General features: G+C 38.6%; 1 protein-coding gene across 6 annotated transcripts in view; it reads right to left on the minus strand.

The window, feature by feature from the left end:
* Positions 1-22,725, minus strand: part of HMBOX1 (homeobox containing 1) — a 184,203-nt gene that overhangs the window by 86,636 nt on the left and 74,842 nt on the right. For 4 of the 6 annotated variants that reach the window (XM_065878866.1, XM_065878862.1, XM_065878861.1 and 1 more), the window contains exon 1: positions 5,542-5,564. In XM_065878866.1, the coding sequence (XP_065734938.1) occupies positions 5,542-5,564 (23 nt within the window). Of the gene's footprint in view, positions 1-5,541; positions 5,622-22,725 lie in introns of those variants that run through there. The other 2 variants (XM_065878865.1, XM_065878863.1) reach the window with 1 other exon arrangement.

Raw genomic sequence — 22,725 nt, forward strand, 5'->3', positions numbered from 1 at the left:
TCTAAACCCTTTTAAAAATAGCAGGCGGGACTTCCCTGGTGGCGCAGCAGTTGAGAATCCGCCTCCCAATGCAGGGGATACAGGTTCGATCCCTGGTCCGGGAAGATCCCACATGCCGCGGAGCAAATGAGCCTGTGCGCCACAACTACTGAGCCTGTGCTGTAGAGCCCACATGCCACAATTACTGAAGCCCGCGTGCCTAGAGCCCGCGCACCACAACAAAGAGTAGCCCCGCTGGCAGCAACTAGAGAGAGCCTAACGCAGCCAAAAATAAATAAATAAATAAAATTTTAAAATAAATAAAATAAGCAGGCAGAAATCTATAATTTTTATGTGAAACAGTTCTAGTTTTAGAGACAGGCTCATTAAAAATAAAAACAAACATTTTGTGGACCTAAAATAACATGCTGCAGGTCATTTGTGCCCATGGGCCACAGTATCTGCCTTATACCTATAAACATTTTCTTTTGCCCTCTTCCAATATTCATTTGTGACAAGCTATTCATCATAAAAGTCCTGTTTTCATGATTATTACATTCTTTCCTGATTGCCTAGTTTTTTTCCTTCAAGGTTTTATAATGTAAAATTTTAAACACAGAGAAAAGTTGAAATAAATTTACAGTGAATGCCCATACACTAACGATCTAGATTTTACCATTAACATTTTACTTGCTTTACTACATATCCATCCATTCCTTTATGCATCCATCCCTCTATTCATCTCATCTTTTGATGCATTTCAAAATCAGTTACAGACATCTGTACACTTCCCCCTAAATACTTCCACATGTATATCATTAATTAGAGCTCAGTATTTGTTCAGGTAGTTTTTCTCTTGAAGTAAAATTTAGATAAAATAAAATATGAAAATCTTATGTTTACCATCTATGAGTTCTGAGAAGTACATCCACCTGCGAAATTCAAACCCCTATGAAGTTACAGAATATTACCATCACCCCAGGAAGTTCCCTCATGCTCCTTCCTGGTCAGTCCCTGTCCTCTTCCCTCAGAGGCAATCACTGCTCAGATTTTTTTCCCATGACAGATTAGTTTTGTCTGTTCCAGAACCTCATCTAAATGGAACTTTTATGTACTCTTTTGTGTAAGGCTTCTGTCAGTATAAAGTTTTTGAGATTCATCTACAATGTTGTATGTATCAGCAGTTTGTTCCTTTTTATTACTGAATAGTACTTCATTGTAGGAATATACCAGAGTTTTGTTTAGCCATTCTATTTCGGACACCTGGACGGCTGCCAATTATTAGCTATTCTAAATTTTTGGCAATTACAACTGTACTCTGCTAATTTTCTTGTTAGCTTCATATACCACCCCCTCCCCCACACCCCCCATAACATACCATCAGCTAGTTGGGAGAGAGAGAAAAAAAAAAACTTTCAACCAGAGTAACTCATTTACTTTTTCTCCTAACTGATGTCAAAAGAACCCTGCTTATTAACACAAATGCTCTATTATTAAAATGCTATGCAGTGTTGGTAATGTTCTGTTCTATGCTAGTTACATTACATAGGTACATTAGCTGTGAACATTCACCAAGTTGTACACTACTGATTTGTACATTTTTCAGTAGGTATATTACATTCAAAATTTGTTGAAAAAGCTCTGTAAACATTTTCCTAATGGCTTATAAGAGACACTTGACACTTTAGTTTCTATCTTAACCCTCAGCCCTTGGTCCTTTCTATCAAGTGCTTAGTAACACATTAATTCTTAATCCTAGGAAGTTCTTTTTAAAAGTAGCTGCCAAGGGCTTCCCTGGTGGCGCAGTGGTTGGGGGTCCGTCTGCCGATGCGGGGGATGCAGGTTCGTGCCCTGGTCCAGGAGGATCCCGCGTGCCGCAGAGCGACTGGGCCCGTGAGCCAAGGCCGCTGGGCCTGCGCGTCCGGAGCCTGTGCTCCGCGGCGGGAGGGGCCACAGCGGTGAGAGGCCCGCGTACCGCAAAAACATAAAAAATAAACAAAATTTTAAAAGTAGCTGCCAAATCCCTTTAGTAATCCAAATAATTTACCTCTTAACTTAATGATTTGGTAAATTCAGGTTTCTGTACATTATTCTTTTCTCTTGAAAATGGAGTTGTCCATTGCTAACTTCATGCTTTGAAGGTCTTCATACTTTCAAAATTCATCATAAACTGACCTTGTTTAGATACGAGATTTCAAGGACTGTTTTATTATACAGACAAAAAAAATCAATTATGATATTTTCCTATCCCATTTATATCAGAGCAGATAGTATTCTGTATATAATTCTTCAAATGTCTCTCTGTATGGAACAGCACTCTGTATATATTAGCATAAAACTAAAATAAATTACAAGAATTTAACCTGTTAACTGAAAAGTATCCATCCTAAAGCTTATATTAGAACTACCAGAACTAAAGATTCCACAGTATCTGAAGCAATGTAATATTATGTTATTTCAGATTCCTTGACTATGGGAAACATTTTTAATCCAAAGTCATAAAAGGAGATAACAGAAGGCACCTATTATTTTGTCTGCACAGAATGCCTCATTGTTTCCAATCACATGTTCTTGGGGATGTCACTCAAAATACCCTACCTTCTGGCCAACAGCGTGGGCACACAAGGAAACCAAGCCTTGTTCTCCTCAAAATATTCAGGTTAGAGTAGAAGGAAGATGGACAGTCACTGTAACTGTGCTCAGCTGTGGGAAGATGTTAGTCTGGTATATTCCTCACCATGCAGAAGAAGCTAGTTTATAGGAAACTAAAGCAGGCATACTAAGAAATGCAGAGCAAAGGGGAAAGTTCTACAGTGTTCATATCCCTTGTTCTAGTCATTCCTAAGCCCCTACCTCATCCCTGCTCTTCTTCCCCACCAGGGGTTGAACCCATGCCCCCTAGAGTGGAAGCGCAGAGTCTTAACCACTGGATCACCACGGAAGTCCACTCCTGCTCTTCTTGCTATATTGTTATGTAAGAGCATAAACTTCCCTTTATGCTTCACCTTGTTTAAATTAGATGTCTGTGCCTTGCACCAAGAGAGGTCCCTAATACAAAGATATACCTTAAGTAAAAAGATCTACAATTGCTAGAATAAAATGTATGACTCCTATAGAGCAGAATGATAGTGGCATAATGAGCAGGATCAAATCATGCATATGACACTGAAGGTACAATATTTTACTGAGAAAATGCCAAGATTAGAAGCTTTCTTGGATATTGAGAACAATATTCCAGTGGCATTAACATAAACAAAGGTACACATTCTGTCATTTTCAAATTTTATTTCCTATAATTCACCTAGTTTAAGTGCATAATCATGAAATTATGGCTAAAATGACCTACAAAGGTCATCTAAGTCCATGATACCAGCAATTCTTTTATAACAGAAAAAGATAACATGTAAGAACTGAATTAATTTTCCTATGTAGCAGAAGAACTGTTCACAGGATAAGGAACATCTTTCACTTCAAATTACTAATCTGAATGCAGACTCAGGCCAACAGTAATTGAAAATGATGTGAGAAGAATTTTGACACTGTAATAACAAAGACAATGTCTGAAGCATAAAAGACCAATTAAATTCAGGAATTATGCCTCAGTTCATAAACTGACATTCTAAAAGACCATACTATTAGACCATAATAGTAAACGTATTTTACAATAAATTTTACCCCTACTTGGATATGTAAACCCTTCTTGGATAAGGCCCGAGGTCCAGAACGTACTTTCTTAAACTAAATCCTATAATCATGAAGGTTAAAGCATTCACAAATGATTAATCTTGAAATCATATGTGCAAAAATGACACAACTACCTTACCTGTAAATCATCAACAGATAATAAGACCTTATTGGATAACACAGCATTTTCTTCAGCTTGACTGCTGTCTTTATCTTTTTATCTAGAATGACTAGGCAAAATATGGTCTAGTCATGTATTAGTTTTGTTTGTCATACATGGTATTTATTCCATGATGATTTAACACATTATTGCATCAGTCATAATATTAACCAACTAAAGATGTACTAAGGCCCTTCTTACTATTTATGGCACATTACACGCACAATTATCATTACCATCAAAGGAGAGGCAGTTTTAAAGTAAGAAAATGACAAGAGTGAAAATAAGTAAGAAATGAAGATTTGCTGGGGATTGAGCTTCACAGTATGGTAAAATGATTCTATAATTCAAACCAATGGCAGAACTGACTAATGCAGAGAAGAGAGACTATGACTACAGATAATAGTATAAAAATGTTCTTTTCATAATAAAAAGATTTTGAGAAAAATAAGATTATATTCAATTTACAATCATACTTTAATAGCTATTTTTAAATTACCACTAATTAAGGTTGAAATTTTTAAATTACAGCCACCTTATACACATTTGGGAAAATAAAATCCTAGTGTAAAGATAAAAACATGCAAGTTTATAGACGGAGATATAAATTAGGTGTGCAATCAGAGAACAGGAGACCGTTTAGACAAAAATCATTCAACTAACACTTATTGAGTGACCCCTATGTGTCAGACCATGTACAAGGCAGAGAGGATGCAACAAGGAACAAATTAGGCAAAAATTCCTGGCCTCACGATGCTTAATTACATTCTAATGGCTATAGAAAATAGCCATTAACAAATAAATTGTATTTTTTAAAAAAGGGAAACTCAGGCCCAAAGCAAACACAGTGTCTTCCCTTTCCCAAGGACACAGCTACTTAGCAGCAACTCAGGCTACAGTTCACACCACCTGGCCTATTCCAGAGACTTTTAGATATATGATAAAGCCAATGAGAGAAGAAAAAAGTTTAACAAAAAAACCTAAATAACAAGGAAAATCTATCTTAATGTCTACTTACTGGATTATAGAACTGTCAACCAAAACAGAAGGAATTTAATTGAAATATTGGTTGGACCAAATTTTAGAAAATGCTTACGCTAAAGGCACTCTGCACTAGACTCTAAAGATGTACTTAATGAGCTAATAGATACTTTATCTACTCTAGAATACTTTTATTCAGAGGCCTATTTAATATGAACTAGTGGTTACAGCTCATGTCCTAGCACAAAAAAAACTCTCTACATAATACCACCATCCAATTTGTATTTTTTGCCAGACTCCAAAGAAAGTCTACCAGTTACATTAGCTAACAGACTTAACTACATTATTATCCCCAGTAGGTAAAGAAAATGGCTAAGGTGTTTAGTAGTTTGCATACAAAAGGCAGCATTAAGGTAGCATTCTTCCAATATTCTGCTTGTCACAAGGTATTTAATACCAGCCATCTGTTTCACAAATTTCTAGGCTATTAAGCAGTTTAAAATTATATGTAATTTTATGTTCAATTGAAAATTAATGTTAGACTTCAAACTTGAAACAGAAATGGTAAAAGAGAAAGTTGATAGATTTGAAAATTCATTCCTTACCACATAACTATGAAAAAATTCTTTCAACTCTACAAATGCCTGCTGTCATTTGTGGATCATAATCATAATGATTTTTAAATTTTATTAAAACAATTGAGAGGATGAAAATTAAGAGAAGAATTAGATACTTACACCACTGGAAAGGAACTGAGCATACTTTACATGAGGTGAATCAATATCTTTTCTAGAGATGATCAGCGTTATTTATCATTCTGTGGAATAAAGACAGAAAATTCAGAATTTTTAATCAAGTATTGAACAAAAATTTTAATTATATACTTAAGGATTAACAGTTAACATCAGATAATCATGATTTTAAAATTATTTTGTAATTCTAAAAGGAAACATCGGTTTGAAGGAAAATTTTAAAAATAGAAAAATGCTTTTGATAGCTTTCAAAATCATTCACTTGGAAAAAGTAATGAAAATCATACCCCTGAAGCTTAATCTGTTACCAGACACCACTGAGGGAAACAGATTTAAACATGCAATGGAATATATATATATATACACACACTGTAGTGACATTCAAGATAACTTGTTGATAATAACATCAGTGCATTTATGTAGAATCCTATAAACAAAAAAACACACCACAGCATGATTGCAGCTAACAGTCTTAACTGTGGGGTAAATCCTGGGGTCTAGTTCCAAGTCTATTACTTATTTTACTGCTAGCCAAATCTTCAGTGACTGAATTTCTCTAAGTCTCAATCTCCGCATCTATAAAACAGGGATAATAGATAACTACTTCAAAACGCTACAAGAATTTAAAACATTTTTTAAATGGTGGTGATGAAGCACTTCACAAACTATCAAGTAGCAGAGACTATTAATACCAGTTTTAAAAAGACACCAATACCCATGTCGATTCCTGAACAGAGTGTAAGTTAATAATGGAGTGAGTCTAGTACTTCTATCTTCTGATTAGCATTCTACTGCTTTATTCAGCATTCAGACACTGTGACCCCTTTCAATTCAGACATAGATCTGAACAAAAAGTGAAATCTACCATTCACAGTTTAGGAGCTAAAGATCATGTATTACTGACTGAACTTATTAGCAGTTTCAAACCATAACCTATAGAGGCAGCTATTTCCATGAACTCAAAGTTAATATTATAAATTAGACGAAAGTTAAAAATGTTGATGTCAAAAACTCTCTCATTAAAATACACATTCAGCACTGAATTATATAAAGCAAGACCAAAGTGTCTAACAGTGACTAATGATATATGTGAAATGTACAGGGTAAAGTTAGAAATCTTTCATATTTCATATCCTAAATTGTAGCTTTAATGAAGTTCCTGCTGTAGTTAATTTTATTGCTGACTTAAGAAACGCCGGTCCTAAAAGGTAGATATAAAATACAAAGAAAATCTACTGAAAATATTGTTGATTACATTTCCTAGACAAAATAGCAACACCAAGCCACAAAACTGATTACTGGTCAATACACGTTTTTTCCACTCTTGCTCAAATGCAGTTAAAATATACTAAGTACTTACTTGCCCTGACATAGGCACAACGTCATAATATGAGTAAGATATGGTCCCAGCAGTGTAGAACCTTATTAAACTATGGGGAAGGGTCAAATAAAAATCACACACACACACATCCTTCTAATAAAAGGCATAATGTGATAAGTCTAAAAATTCACGGTCTATGAGAATAACAATTTAGAAATTAATTTAGGTCACAGAGAACTGGGAAGACTTCTTCAAGTGAGATCTCAGCTGTTATCTGAAGTTTAGAATAAGACTTCCACCAAACCAAAGTGTGAAGGGAGGTTAGAATCAGTGGAGGAAAGAATCAGGGAGAAGGAACAATTAAAAGAGATTATGAAGGATGATTAGGGAATAAGTAGAACTGTGTTGTTGGCCTTTAACATGTATGTATGAGAAGACAGGTAGAAAGGGAGGACTTCCACTATCTATGGAGGGCTGGTAAATGCCTTGCAGTAATTCTGACCTATTCTGTAAGTATGCGAATGATGCTACAGCTGAATCAGACAATCTAGGAAGTAAATCACCAAAGACCCTCAATTCACAGATGAGGAAACTGAGATTAAGACACTGATACAGACCTGTATAACTGCAGATCACTGAATTCATGTCATTTATATTTCAGATATAAATGGGCTAAAAATATTCTATAAAAATAAAATATTCTAAGAACAGAAGACCAAGCAAGCATGGTGCTATGAGTTCTCTACTCTCAGGTTCAACGTCACAGAGCCCTCCTAGCATAGGAGACAGATTTTTTTTAAACTGACAGATTAAAAATGTATATTAAAATCACACTCATTAGAATGGCTATAATCAAGACACAGAAAATAACAAGGATTGGCACAGATGTGGATAAAATAAAAGCTTTGTGTGCTGCCGATGAAAATGTGTAATGGTGGTGCCACTATGGAAAATACAATAGTATGGCAGTTCCCCAAAACAATTAAACACAGATTACCATAAGATCCGCAATTCTACTTCTGGGTGTATACCCAGAAGAAGTGAAAGCAGGGACTCGAAAATATATTTGTACACCCACGTTTATAGCAGCATATTCACAAAAGCCAAAAGGTGGAAACAAACTCAAATGTCCATCAATGGATGAATGGCTAAACAAAATGTGGTACACACATAACATATAAGGGAATATTATTCAGCCTTAAAAAACAAGGAAATTCTGACATAGTAACATGGATGAACCCTGAAGGCATTACACTAAGTGAAACAAGACAGTCACAAAAGGTCAAATACTGTATAATTCCACTTTTAAGAGGTATTTAGAGTCATCAAATTCAAATAGAAAGTAGAATGGTGCTTGAATGGGGCTGTGGAAGGGGGAGTTATTGTTTAATGGTACAAAGTTTCAGTTTGGGAAGATGAAAAAGTTCTAGAGATGGATGACAGTGATGGTTGTACAACAATGTTTACTGTGCTTAATGTCACTGAACTGTATGCTTAAAAATGGTTAAAATGGTAAATTTTATATTATGTATATTTTATTACTGCAAAAAGTAGAGTATTATAATAAAAGAAAATGTACATTAAAAGGTATCAGGGTGCTTCCCTGGTGGCACAGTGGTTGAGAGTCCACCTGCCAATGCAGGGGATACGGGTTCGAGCCCTGGTCTGGGAAGATCCCACATACCGCGGAGCAACTGGGCCCGTGAGCCACAGCTACTGAGCCTGCGCGTCTGGAGCCTGTGCTCCGCAACAAGAGAGGCTACGACGGTGAGAGGCCTGCGCACTGCGATGAAGAGTGGCCCCCGCTTGCCACAACTAGAGAAAGCCCTCGCACAGAAACGAAGACCCAACACAGCCAAAAATAAATAAATAAATACATAAATTTATTTAAAAAAAAAAAAAAAGGTATCAGGGATAAAAGTTCAAGGATGCTGAATCATATTTAAGCACCCAGCTATAAAAAGCAAGTAAGTTATAAAAGATAAAAAATCAGCTCCTCATTGGACTTCTAATCTGTTATACTTTAAAAAAAGAGAAAGAAAGAGTTGAATAACATTCACAGGGGACAAGGAGAAAAGAATTCCATACCAACAAAACTTACACTTTGATATATGAAAAAAATTGCAAATATGGAAGAATTGAGAGAGTATATTTTCTCAGTTACCCCAATTGAGAAAAATAATTGAGAAAGGGTTCTAAATAAGAAAAAATAAACCAGAATAGAGACATGGCAACAGGGAAGATGATGAGAAAGGGTAATATAAGTAACGAATCTTTCAGTTTATATCATGTAATATACATTTAGATAATAACCAAATATCTAAGATGTATAACTTACATGATAAATAAGGACTCTTGAAACAAAGGACTTTATCCCCAAAGAAATTTTAATAGATATCTATTCAAGATGTACTAAACAATCTATTCAAAATAAAAGAGTTGTAGGCAGGGGAGATGGAGGGAGGCAGAAGTAAAAGTACTCCCAAGATCTGAAAGAAGAGAACGAGGGGAAAACAGAAGAGAGGCAGAAAATAAAAGTACTCTAAAGGTCTCATCTTTTCATGGTCAAGAAGACACCTGGGAGAAAAATGTGGATCTTTTGGGGAAAATAGTATTTTGTTTTATTTTGTTCTCTGCAAAAAATGCAGAGAAACATGTATCAATCGAGGTATAATTTCAAGGTCAAAAGTATTGAGTGGGGCCTTCCCTGGTGGCGCAGTGGGTAGGAATCCACCTGCCAATGCAGGGGACACGGGTTCGAGCCCTGGTCTGGGAAGATCCCACATGCTACGGAGTAACTAAGCCCGTGTGCCACAACTACTAAGCCTGCACTCTAGAGCCCGCGAGCCACACCTACTGAGCCTGCGCGTCTAGAGCCTGTGCTCCGCAACAACAGAAGCCACTGCAGTGAGAAGCCTGTACATGGAAAGAAAGAGTAGCCCCTGCTTGCTGCAACTAGAGAAAGCCCATGAGCAGCAATGAGGACCCAACGCAGCCAAATACATAAATTAATTAAATAAATTTGAGTTAAAAAAAGTATCGAGTAGGATAAAGATTATACAATTGTAAAATATACAGTTTATGACCAATATGAGTTATAAAGTTGTATATACCAAATAACACAGCAGGTAATAAAGCAAAACTTATTAATTAGAGCTTTAATAATTTTATTTTTAAAGATACAAATACACTCACTGATGTGTATAAAATTGCTGACTAATAAGGACCTGCTGTATAAAAAAATTAAAATTCAAAAATTTTTTTAAAAGATACAAATAGGGGGGGACCTTGAAGATGGCGGAAGAGTAAGACGCGGAGATCGCCTTCCTCCCCACGGATACACCAGAAATACATCCACACGTGGAACAACTCCTACAGAACTCCTACTGAAGGCTGGCAGAAGACCTCAGACCTCCCAAAAGGCAAGAAACTCCCCACGTAACTGGGTAGGGCAAAAGAAAAAACAGAGACAAAAGAATAAGGACGGCACCTGCACCAGTGGGAGGGAGCTGTGAAGGAGGAAAAGTTTCCACACACTAGGAAGCCCCTCCGCGGGCGGAGACTGCGGGAGGCAGAGGGGGGAGTTTCGGGACTGCGGAGTAGTGCACAGCGACGGGTGCGGAGGGCAAAGCGGGGAGATTCCTGCACAGACGATCGGTGCCGACCAGCACTCACCAACCCGAGAGGCTTGCTGCTCACCCACCGGGGCGGGCGGGGCTGCGAGCTGAGGCTCGGGTTTTGGTTTTGGACGGAGCTCAGGGAGAGGACTGGGGTTGGCGGCTTGAACATAGCCTGAAGGGGTTAGTGCACCACGACTAGCCGGGAGGGAGTTCGGGGAAAAGCCTGCACCGGCCGAAGAGGCAAGAGACTTTTTCTTCCCTCTTTGTTTCCTGGTGCGCGAGGAGAGGGGTTTAAGAGCGCTGCTTAAAGGAACTCCAGAGACGGGCGCGAGCCGCGGCTAGAAGCGCGAACCCCAGAGACGGGCGCGAGCCGCGGCTGAGGGCGCGAGCCCCCGAGACGGGCGCGAGCCGCGGCTGAAAGCGCAAACCCCAGAGACGGGCGCGAGCCGCGGCTAAAACCGCGGACCCCAGAGACGGGCGGGAGACGCTAAGGCTGCTGCTGCCGCCACCAAGGGGCCTGTGTGCGAGCACAGGTCACTCTCCACACCCCTCTTCCGCGGAGCCTGTGCAGCCCGCCACTGCCAGGTTCCCGGGATCCAGGGACAACTTCCCCGGGACAGCGCACGGCGGGCCTCAGGCTGGTGCAACGTCACGCCGGCCTCTGCCGCAACGTCACGCTGCCTCTGCCGCCGCAGGCCAGCCCCGCACGCAGTGCCCCTCCTTCCGCCATCCCCCAACCCCCGGCCTGAGTGAGCCGGAGGCCCCGAATCAGCGGCTCCTTTAACCCCGTCCTGTCTGAGCGAAAAAACAGACGCCCTCCAGCGACCTACACGCAGAGGCAGGGCCAAATCCAAAGCTGAGCTCCTGTGAGCTGTGAGAACAAAGAAGAGAAAGGGAAATCTCTCCCAGCAGCCGCAGAAGCAGCGGATTAAAGCTCCACAATCAACTTGATATACCCTGCATCTGTGGAATACCTGAATAGACAAGGAATGATCCCAAATTGAAGAGGTGGAATTTAGGAGCGAGATCTATGATTTTTTTCCCTTTTCCTCTTTTGGTGAATGTGTACGTGTATGCTTCTGTGTGACATCTAGTCTGTATACTCTAGCTTCCACCATTTGTCCTAGGGCTCTATCCGTCCATGATTTTTTTTTAAAAATTCCTTTTCTTAATAATTAAGTTTAATTGTAATAACTTTATTATACTTTACCTTCGTTCTTTCTTTCTTTCCTTCCTTCCCTCCCTCCTTTAGACAACGAATCACCCCAAATTGAGGAGGTGGTCTCAGGGAGCAGGATTTATGATTTTTCCCCCTTTACCTCTTTTTGTGAAGGTGTATGTGTATGCTTCTGTGTAAGATTTTCTCTGTATAGCTTTGCTTCCAACATTTGTCCTAAGGTTCTATCCATCCCTTTTTTTTTTTCTAAATATTTTTTAATTCAATAACTATATTATACTTTATTTTATTTTTACTGTATCATCTTTCTTTCTGTCTTTTTTTCCTTCTTTCCCTCCTTCCTTCCTTCCTCCCTCCCTCCCTCCCTCCTTTCTTTCCTTCTTTGCTTCTTTCTTCCTTCCTTCCTTTCCTCCTTTCCCTCTTTCTTTACTCATACTTCTACTAATTCTCCCTACTTTTTCTCCCTTTTATTCTGAGCTGTGTGGATGAAAGGCTCTTGGTGCTCCAGCCAGGAGTCAGGGCTCTGCCTCTGAGGTAGGAGAGCCAACTTCAGGACACTGGTCAACAAGAGACCTCCCAGCTCCACATAATATTAAACGGTGGAAATATCCCAGAGACCTCCATCTTAACACCAGCACCCAGCTTCACTCAACGACCAGCAAGCCACAGTGCTGGACAACCTATGCCAAACAACTAGCAAAACAGGAACACAACCCCACCCATTAGCAGAGAGGCTGCCTAAAATCATAATAAGGCCACAGACACCCCAAAACACACCACCAGACGTGAACCTGCCCACTAGAGAGACAAGATCCAGCCTCATCCAGCACAACACAGGCACTAGTCCCCTCCACCAGGAAGCCTACACAACCCACTGAAACAACCTTAGCCACTGGAGACAGACATCAAAAACAACGGGAACTACGAACCTGCAGCCTGCAAAAAGGAGACCCCAAACACAGTAAGCAAAATGAGAAGACAGAAAAACACACAGCAGATGAAGGAGCAAGATAAAAACCCACCAGACCTAACAAATGAAGAGGAAATAGGCAATCTACCTGAAAAAGAATTCAGAATAATGATAGTAAGGATGATCCAAAATCTTGGAAGTAGAATGGACAAAATGCAAGAAACAGTTAACAAGGACCTACAAGAACTAAAGATGAAACAAGCAACGATGAACAATGCAATAAATGAAATTAAAATCACTCTAGATAGGATCAATAGCAGAATAACTGAGGCAGAAGAACGGATAAGTGACCTGGAAGATAAAGTAGTGGAAATAACTACTGCAGAGCAGAATAAAGAAAAAAGAATGAAAAGAACTGAGGACAGTCTCAGAGACCTCTGGGACAACATGAAACGCACCAACATTCGAATTATAGGGGCTCCAGAAGAAGAAGAAAGAAAGAAAGGGACTGAGAAAATATTTGAAGAGATTATAGTTGAAAACTTCCCTAATATGGGAAAGGAAATAGTTAATCAAGTCCAGGAAGCACAGAGGGTCCCATACAGGATAAATACAAGGAGAAACACGCCAAGACACATATTAATCAAACTGTCAAAAATTAAATACAAAGAAAGCATATTAAAAGCAGCAAGGGAAAAACAACAAATAACACACAAGGGAATCCCCATAAGGTTAACAGCTGATCTCTCAGCAGAAACCCTACAAGCCAGAAGGGAGTGGCAGGACATACTGAAAGTGATGAAGAAGAATAGCCTGAAACCAAGACTACTCTACCCAGCAAGGATCTCATTCACATTTGATGGAGAAAATAAAACCTTTACAGACAAGCAAAAGCTGAGAGAGTTCAGCACCACCAAACCAGCTTTACAACAAATGCTAAAGGAACTTCTCTAGACACGAAACACAAGAGAAGGAAATGACCTATAGTAGCGAACCCAAAACAATATATAAAATGGAAATAGGAACATACATATCGATAATTACCTTAAATGTAAATGGACTAAATGCTCCCACCAAAAGACACAGATTGGCTGAATGGATACAAAAACAAGACCCTTATATATGCTGTCTACAAGAGACCCACTTCAGAACTAGAGACACATACAGACTGAAAGTAAGGGGATGGAAAAAGATATTCCATGCAAATGGAAACCAAAAGAAAGTTGGAGTAGCAATTCTCATATCAGACAAAATAGACTTTAAAATAAGGACTATTAAAAGGGACAAAGAAGGACACTACATAATGATCAAGGGATCGATCCAAGAAGAAGATATAACAATTGTAAATATTTATGCACCCAACATAGGAGCACCTCAATACATAAGGCAAATACTAACAACCATAAAAGGGGAGATCAACAGTAACACATTCATAGTAGGGGACTTTAACACCCCACTTTCACCCATGGACAGATCATCCAAAATGAAAATAAATAAGGAAACACAAGCTTTAAATGATACATTAAACAAGATGGACTTAATTGATATTTATAGGACACTCCATCCAAAAACAACAGAATACACATTTTTCTCAAGTGCTCATGGAACATTCTCCAGGATAGATCATATCTTGGGTCACAAATCAAGCCTTGGTAAATTTAAGAAAACTGAAATTGTATCAAGTATCTTTTCCGACCACAACGCCATGAGACTAGATTATCAATTACAGGAAAAGATCTGTAAAAAATACAAACACATGGAGGCTAAACAATACACTACTTAATAATGAAGTGATCACTGAAGAAATCAAAGAGGAAATAAAAAAATACCTAGAAACAAATGACAATGGAGACACAACGACCCAAAACCTATGGGATGCAGCAAAAGCAGTCCTAAGGGGGAAGTTTATAGCAATACAAGCCCACCTTAAGAAGCAGGAAACATCTCGAATAAACAACCTAACCTTGCACCTCAAGCAATTAGAGAAAGAAGAACAAAAAAACCCCAAAGCTAGCAGAAGGAAAGAAATCATAAAAATCAGATCAGAAATAAATGAAAAAGAAATGAAGGAAACAATAGCAAAGATCAATAAAACTAAAAGCTGGTTCTTTGAGAAGATAAACAAAATAGATAAACCACTAGCCAGACTCATCAAGAAAAAAAGGGAGAAGACTCAAATCAATAGAATTAGAAATGAAAAAGGAGAAGTAACAACTGACACTGCAGAAATAAAAAAAATCATGAGAGATTACTACAAGCAACTCTATGCCAATAAAATGGACAATCTGGAAGAAATGGACAAATTCTTAGAAATGCACAACCTGCCAAGACTGAATCAGGAAGAAATAGAAAATATGAACAGACCAATCACAAGCACTGAAATTGAAACTGTGATTAAAAACCTTCCAACAAACAAAAGCCCAGGACCAGATGGCTTCACAGGTGAATTCTATCAAACGTTTAGAGAAGAGCTAACACCTATCCTTCTCAAACTCTTCCAAAATATAGCAGAGGGAGGAACACTCTCAAATTCCTTCTACGAAGCCACCATCACCTTGATACCAAAACCAGACAAGGATGTCACAAAGAAAGAAAACTACAGGCCAATATCACTGATGAACATAGATGCAAAAATCCTCAACAAAATACTAGCAAACAGAATCCAACAGCACATTAAAAGGATCATACACCATGATCAAGTGGGGTTTATTCCAGGAATGCAAGGATTCTTCAATATACGCAAATCTATCAATGTGATAAACCATATTAACAAATTGAAGGAGAAAAACCATATGATCATCTCAATAGATGCAGAGAAAGCTTTCGACAAAATTCAACACCCATTTATGATAAAAACCCTCCAGAAAGTAGGCATAGAGGGAACTTTCCTAAACATAATAAAAGCCATATATGACAAGCCCACAGCAAACATCATCCTCAATGGTGAAAAACTGAAAGCATTTCCACTAAGATCAGGAACAAGACAAGGTTGCCCACTCTCACCACTCTTATTCAACATAGTTTTGGAAGTTTTAGCCACAGCAATCAGAGAAGAAAAGGAAATAAAAGGAATCCACATCAGAAAAGAAGAAGTAAAGCTGTCACTGTTTGCAGATGACATGATACTATACATAGAGAATCCTAAAGATGCTACCAGAAAACTACTAGAGCTAATCAATGAATTTGGTAAAGTAGCAGGATACAAAATTAATGCACAGAAATCTCTGGCATTCCTATATACTAATGATGAAAAATCTGAAAGTGAAATCAAGAAAACACTCCCATTTACCATTGCAACAAAAAGAATAAAATATCTAGGAATAAACCTACCTAAGGATACGAAAGACCTGTATGCAGAAAATTATAAGACACTGATGAAAGAAATTAAAGATGATACAAATAGATGGAGAGATATACCATGTTCTTGGATGGGAAGAATCAACATTGTGAAAATGACTCTACTACCCAAAGCAATCTACAGATTCAATGCAATCCCTATCAAACTACCACTGGCATTTTTCACAGAACTAGAACAAAAAATTTCGCAATTTGTATGGAAACACAAAAGACCCCGAATAGCCAAAGCAATCTTTAGAACGAAAAAAGGAGCTGGAGGAATAAGGCTCCCTGACTTCAGACTATATTACAAAGCAACAGTAATCAAGACAGTATGGTACTGGCACAAAAACAGAAAGATAGATCAGTGGAACAGGATAGAAAGCCCAGAGATAAACCCACGCACATATGGACACCTCATCTTTGATAAAGGAGGCAGGAATGTACAGTGGAGAAAGGACAGCCTCTTCAATAAATGGTGCTGGGAAAACTGGACAGGTACATGTAAAAGTATGAGATTAGATCACTCCCTAACACCATACACAAAAATAAGCTCAAAATGGATTAAAGACCTAAATGTAAGGCCAGAAACTATCAAACTCTTAGAAGAAAACATAGGAAGAACACTCTATGACATAAATCACAGCAAGATCCTTTCTGACCCACCTCCTAGAGTAATGGAAATAAAAACAAAAATAAACAAATGGGACCTAATGAAACTTCAAAGCTTTTGCACAGCAAAGGACACCATAAACAAGACCAAAAGACAACCCTCAGAATGGGAGAAAACATTTGCAAATGAAGCAACTGACAAAGGATTAATCTCCAAAATTTACAAGCAGCTCATGCAGCTCAATAACAAAAAAACAAACAACCCCATCCAAAAATGGGCAGAAGACCTAAATAGACATTTCTCCAAAGAAGATATACAGAATGCCAACAAACACATGAAAGAATGCTCAACATCATTAATCATTAGAGAAATGCAAATCAAAACTACAATGAGATATCATCTCACACCAGTCAGAATGGCCATCATCAAAAAATCTAGAAACAATAAATGCTGGAGAGGGTGTGGAGAAAAGGGGACACTCTTGCACTGCTGGTGGGAATGTGAATTGGTTCAGCCACTGTGGAGAACAGTATGGAGGTTCCTTAAAAAACTACAAATAGAATTACCATATGACCCAGCAATCCCACTACTTGGCATATACCCTGAGAAAACCAAAATTCAAAGAGAGTCATGTACCAAAATGTTCATTGCAGCTCTATTTACAATAGCCAGGACATGGAAACAACCTAAGCGCCCATCATCGGATGAATGGATAAAGAAGATGTGGCACATATACACAATGGAATATTACTCAGCCTTAAAAAGAAATGAAATTGAGCTATTTGTAATGAGATGGATAGACCTAGAATCTGTCATACAGAGTGAAGTAAGTCAGAAAGAAAAAGACAAATACCGTATGCTAACACATATATATGGAATTTAAGGGAAAAAAATGTCATGAAGAACCTAGGGGTAAGATAGGAATAAAGACGCAGACCTACTGGAGAACGGACTTAAGGATATGGGGAGGGGGAAGGGTGAGTTTTGACAGGGCGAGAGAGAGTCATGGACATATACACACTAACAAACGTAGTAAGGTAGATAGCTGGGGGGAAGCAGCCGCAAGGCACAGGGATATTAGCTCGGTGCTTTGTGACAGCCTGGAAGGGTGGGATGGGGAGAGTGGGAGGGAGGGAGATGCAAGAGGGAAGACATATGGGAACATATGTATATGTATAGCTGATTCACTTTGTTGTAAAGCAGAAACTAACACACCATTGTAAAGCAATTATACCCCAATAAAGATGTTTAAAAAAAAAAAAAAAAAAAAGATACAAATATACTGAATTATTTCAGTATACCTTGTAGAAGAGACAAATATAGTTCGAAAAAACAAAAAACAGAAATTATATTAACAATAAACTAATTTCAGAGATATGTAATATAGAAAATTCAGGAAAAGGTACCAAAAATATTTTGTTATAAATGACGAGATGACCTAGATAATCTTTGGATCAAAGAAGAAATCAAAAGAGAAATTATGATCTACATAGTAAGCTACAACAAAAAATAGCTATGATTTAATAATCATAATAAAAACTCAGGTGACCTAGCAAAATTTGTATTCAGAAGTAAATTTATGGCCTTAATAGCTTTTAATATTTTTAAAAGGCAGAGGCGGGGGGGAACCCAGTAAATAAGAAATTAGAAAAAATACAAACTGTATCAAAATGAACTAGGAAGAAGGAACTAAGAGATACTATTTGACATTAATATAAAGTAAAGAAGTTATAAAAGCGTAAATAAGTCCAAAAGCTAGCTCTCTGAAAAATGATTAAAGAATCAGAGTCTAATAAGGGGGTGAAAAAAAAAAGAGTGAGAGGGAAAACTCACGATAGTCAAAATGAAAACAGAAATCATAAGTATAGGAGAGAATTAAGAAAATAAGACAGGGCTTCCCTGGTGGCACAGTGGTTGAGAGTCCGCCTGCCGATGCAGGGGACACAGATTCGTGCCCCAGTCTGGGAAGATCCCACATGCCGTGGAGCAGCTGGGCCTGTGAGCCACGGCCGCTGAGCCTGTGCGTCCGGAGCCTGTGCTCCACAACAGGAGAGACCACAACAGTGTGAGGCCCGTGTACTGCAAAAAAAAAAAAAAAAAAAAAAAAAGAAAGAAAAGAAAAAATAAGACAAAGCTAAGAAAATACAAATGCAATTTCTTGGCAATTCATTTGAAAACCGAAGAGAAAAATGTTTTCCCAGTAAGAAAATAACAAAATTGACCCAAGAGAAATGAATTGAGTAGAACCAAATAGCACGAATTAAAGGTAATTAAAAATCTACTAAAGGAGGAGGAACTAAGATGGCGGAGTAGAAGGATGTGCTCTCACTCCCTCTTGTGAGAACATGAGAATCACAACTAGCTCCTGGACAATCATCGACAGGAAAACACTGGAACTCACCAAAAAAGATACCCCACATCCAAAGACAAAGGAGAAGCCACAACGAGACGGTAGGAGGGGTGCAATCACAGTAAAATCAAATCCCATAACTGCTGGGTGGGTGACTCACAGACTGGAGAACACATACCACAGAAGTCCACCAACTGGAGGAGTGAAGGTTCTGAGCCCCACGTCAGGCTTCCCAACCTGGGGGTCCGGCAACGGGAGGAAGAACTGCTAGAGAACCAGACTTTGAAGCCTAGTAGTATTTCACTACAGGACTTCGACAGGACTGGGGGAAACAGAGACTCCACTCTTGGAGGGCACACACAAAGTAGTGTGCGCATTGGGACCCAGGGAAAGGAGTAGTGTCCCCAGGGGAAGCTGAACCAGACCTAACTGCTAGTGTTGGAGGGTCTCCTGCAGAGGTGGGGGGTGGCTATGGCTCACTGTGGGGACAAGGACACTGACAGCAAAAGTTCTGGAAAGTACTCCTTGGCGTGAGCCCTCCCAGAGTCTGGCATCAGCCCCACCAAAGAGCCCAGGTAGGCTCCAGTGTTGGGTTGCCTCAGGCCAAACAACCAACAGGGAGGGAACCGAGCCCCACCCATCAACAGTCAAGCAGATTAAAGTTTTACTGAGCTCTGCGCACCAGAGCAACACCCAGATCTACCCACCACCAGTCCCTCCCATCAGGAAACTTGCTCAAGCCTCTTACATAGCCTAATCCACCAGAGGGCAGACAGCAGAAGCAAGAACTACAATCCTGCAGCCTGTGGAACAAAAACCACATTCACAGAAAGATAGACAAGATGAAAAGGCAGAGGGCTATGTACCACATGAAGCAACAAGATAAAGCCCCAGAAAAACAACTAAATGAAGTAGACATAGGCAACCGTCCAGAAAAAGAATTCAGAATAATGAGAGTGAAGATGATCCAGGACCTCAGAAAAAGAATGGAGGCAAAGATTGAGAAGATGCAAGAAGTGTTCGACAAAGACCTAGAAGAATTAAAGAACACACAACAGAGATGAACAATACAATAACTGAAATGAAAACTACGCTAGAAGGAATCAATAGCAGAATAACTGAGGCAGAAGAACAGGTAAATGACCTGGAAGACAGAATGGTGGAGTTCACTGCTGTGGAACAGAATAAAGAAAAAAGAATGAAAAGAAATGAACACAGCCTAAGAGACCTCTGGGACAACATTAAATGCAAAAACATTCACATTATAGGGGTCCCAGAAGGAGAAGAGAGAGAGAAATGACCAGAGAAAATATTTTAAGAGATTATAGTCGAAAACTTCCCTAACATGGGAAAGGAAATAGCTACCCAAGTCCAGGAAGCACAGCGAGTCCCATACAGGATAAACGCAAGGAGAAACACACTGAGACACACAGTAATCAAACTGGCAAAAATTAAAGACAAAGAAAAATTATCGAAGGCAGCAAGGGAAAAACGACAAATAACATACAAGGGAATTCCCATAAGGTTAACAGCTGATTTGTCAGCAGAAACTCTACAAGCGAGAAGGGAGGGGCATGATATACTTAAAGTGATGAAAGGGAAGAACCTACAACCAAGATTACTCTACCCAGCAAGGATCTCATTCAGATTCGATGGAGAAATCAAAAGCTTTACAGACAAGCAAAAGCTAAGAGAATTCAGCACCACCAAACCAACTCTACAAGAAATGCTAAAGGAACTTCTTTAAGTGGGAAACACAAGAGAAGGACCTAAAAAAACAAACCCAAAACAATTAAGAAAATGGTCATAGGAACATACATATCGATAATTACCTTAAACGTGAATGAATTAAATGCTCCAACCAAAAGACACAGGCTTGCTGAATGGATACAAAAACAAGACCCATACATATGCTGTCTACAAGAGACCCACTACACACCTAGCGACATATACAGACTGAAAGTGAGGGGATGGAAAAAGATATACCATGCAAATGGAAATCAAAAGAAAGCTGGAGTAGCAATACTCGTATGAGATAAAATAGACTTTAAAATAAAGACTGTTACAAGAGACAAGAACAGACACTACATAATGATCAAGAGATCAATCCAAGAAGAAGATATAACAATTATAAATATATATGCACCCAACATAGGAGCACCTCAGTACATAAGGCAACCGCTAACAGCTATAAAAGAGGAAATCGACAGTAACACAATAATAGTGGGGGACTTTAACACCTCACTTACACCAATGGACAGATCATCCAAAATGAAAATAAATAAGGAAACAGAAGCTTTAAATGACACAATAGACCAGATAGATTTAATTGATATTTATAGGGCATTCCATCCAAAAACAGCAGATTACACTTTCTTCTCAAGTGCGCACAGAACATTCTCCAGGACAGATCACATCTTGGGTCACAAATCAAGCCTCAGTAAATTTAAGAAAACTGAAATCATATCAAGCATCTTTTCTGACCACAATGCTATGAGATTAGAAATGAATTACAGGGAAAAAAACGTAAAAAACAGAAACACATGGAGGCTAAACAATACGTTACTAAATAACCAAGAGATCACTGAAGAAATCAAAGAGGAAATCAAAAAATACCTAGAGACAAATGACAATGAAAACACGACGATCCAAAATTTATGGGATGCAGCAAAAGCAGTTCTACGAGGGAAGTTTATAGCTATACAAGCCTACCTCAAGAAACAAGAAAAATCTCAAATAAACAATCTAACCTTACACCTAAAGGAACCAGAGAAAGAACAAACAAAACCCAAAGTTAGCAGAAGGACAGAAATCATAAAGACCAGAGCAGAAATAAATGAAATAGAAACAAAGAAAACAATAGCAAAGATCAATAAAATTAAAAGCTGGTTCTCTGAGAAGATAAAGAAAATTGATAAACCATTAGCCAGACTCACCAAGAAAAAGAGGGAGAGGACTCAAATCAACAAAATTAGAAATGAAAAAGGAGAAGTTACAACAGACACAGCAGAAATACAAAGCATCCTACGAGACTACTACAAGCAACTCTATGCCAATAAAATGGACAACCTGGAAGAAATGGACAAATTCTTAGAAACGTATAAACTCCCAAGACTGAACCAGGAAGAAACAGAAAATATGAACAGACCAATCACAAGTAATGAAATTGAAACTGTGATTAAAAATCTTCCAACAAACAAAAGTCGAGAACCAGATGGCTTCATAGGTGAATTCTATCAAACATTTAGAGAAGAGCTAACACCCATCCTTCTCAAACTCTTCCAAAAAATTGCAGAGGAAGGAACACTCCCAAACTCATTCTATGAGGCCACCATCACCCTGATACCAAAAACAGACAAACATACTACAAAAAAAGAAAATTACAGACCAATATCACTGATGAATATAGATGCAAAAATCCTCAACAAAATACTAGCAAACAGAATCCAACAACACATTAAAAGGATCATACACCATGATCAAGTGGGATTTATCCCAGGGATGCAAGGATTCTTCAATATGCGCAAATCAATGTGATACACCATATTAACAAATTAAATAAGAAAAACCATATGATCATCTCAATAGATGCAGAAAAAGCTTTTGACAAAATTCAACACCCATTTATGATAAAAACTCTCCAGAAAGTGGGCATAGAGGGAACCGACCTCAACATAATAAAGGCCATATAAGACTAACCAACAGCAAACATCATTGTCAATGGTGAAAAACTGAAAGCATTTCCTCTAAGATCAGGAACAAGACAAGGATGTCCACTCTCACCACTATTATTCAACATAGTTTTGGAAGTCCTAGCCACGGCAATCAGAGAAGAAAAAGAA

This window comes from Phocoena phocoena, chromosome 6, assembly GCF_963924675.1.
Source record: "Phocoena phocoena chromosome 6, mPhoPho1.1, whole genome shotgun sequence".
NCBI classification, from domain to species: Eukaryota; Metazoa; Chordata; class Mammalia; order Artiodactyla; family Phocoenidae; genus Phocoena; species Phocoena phocoena.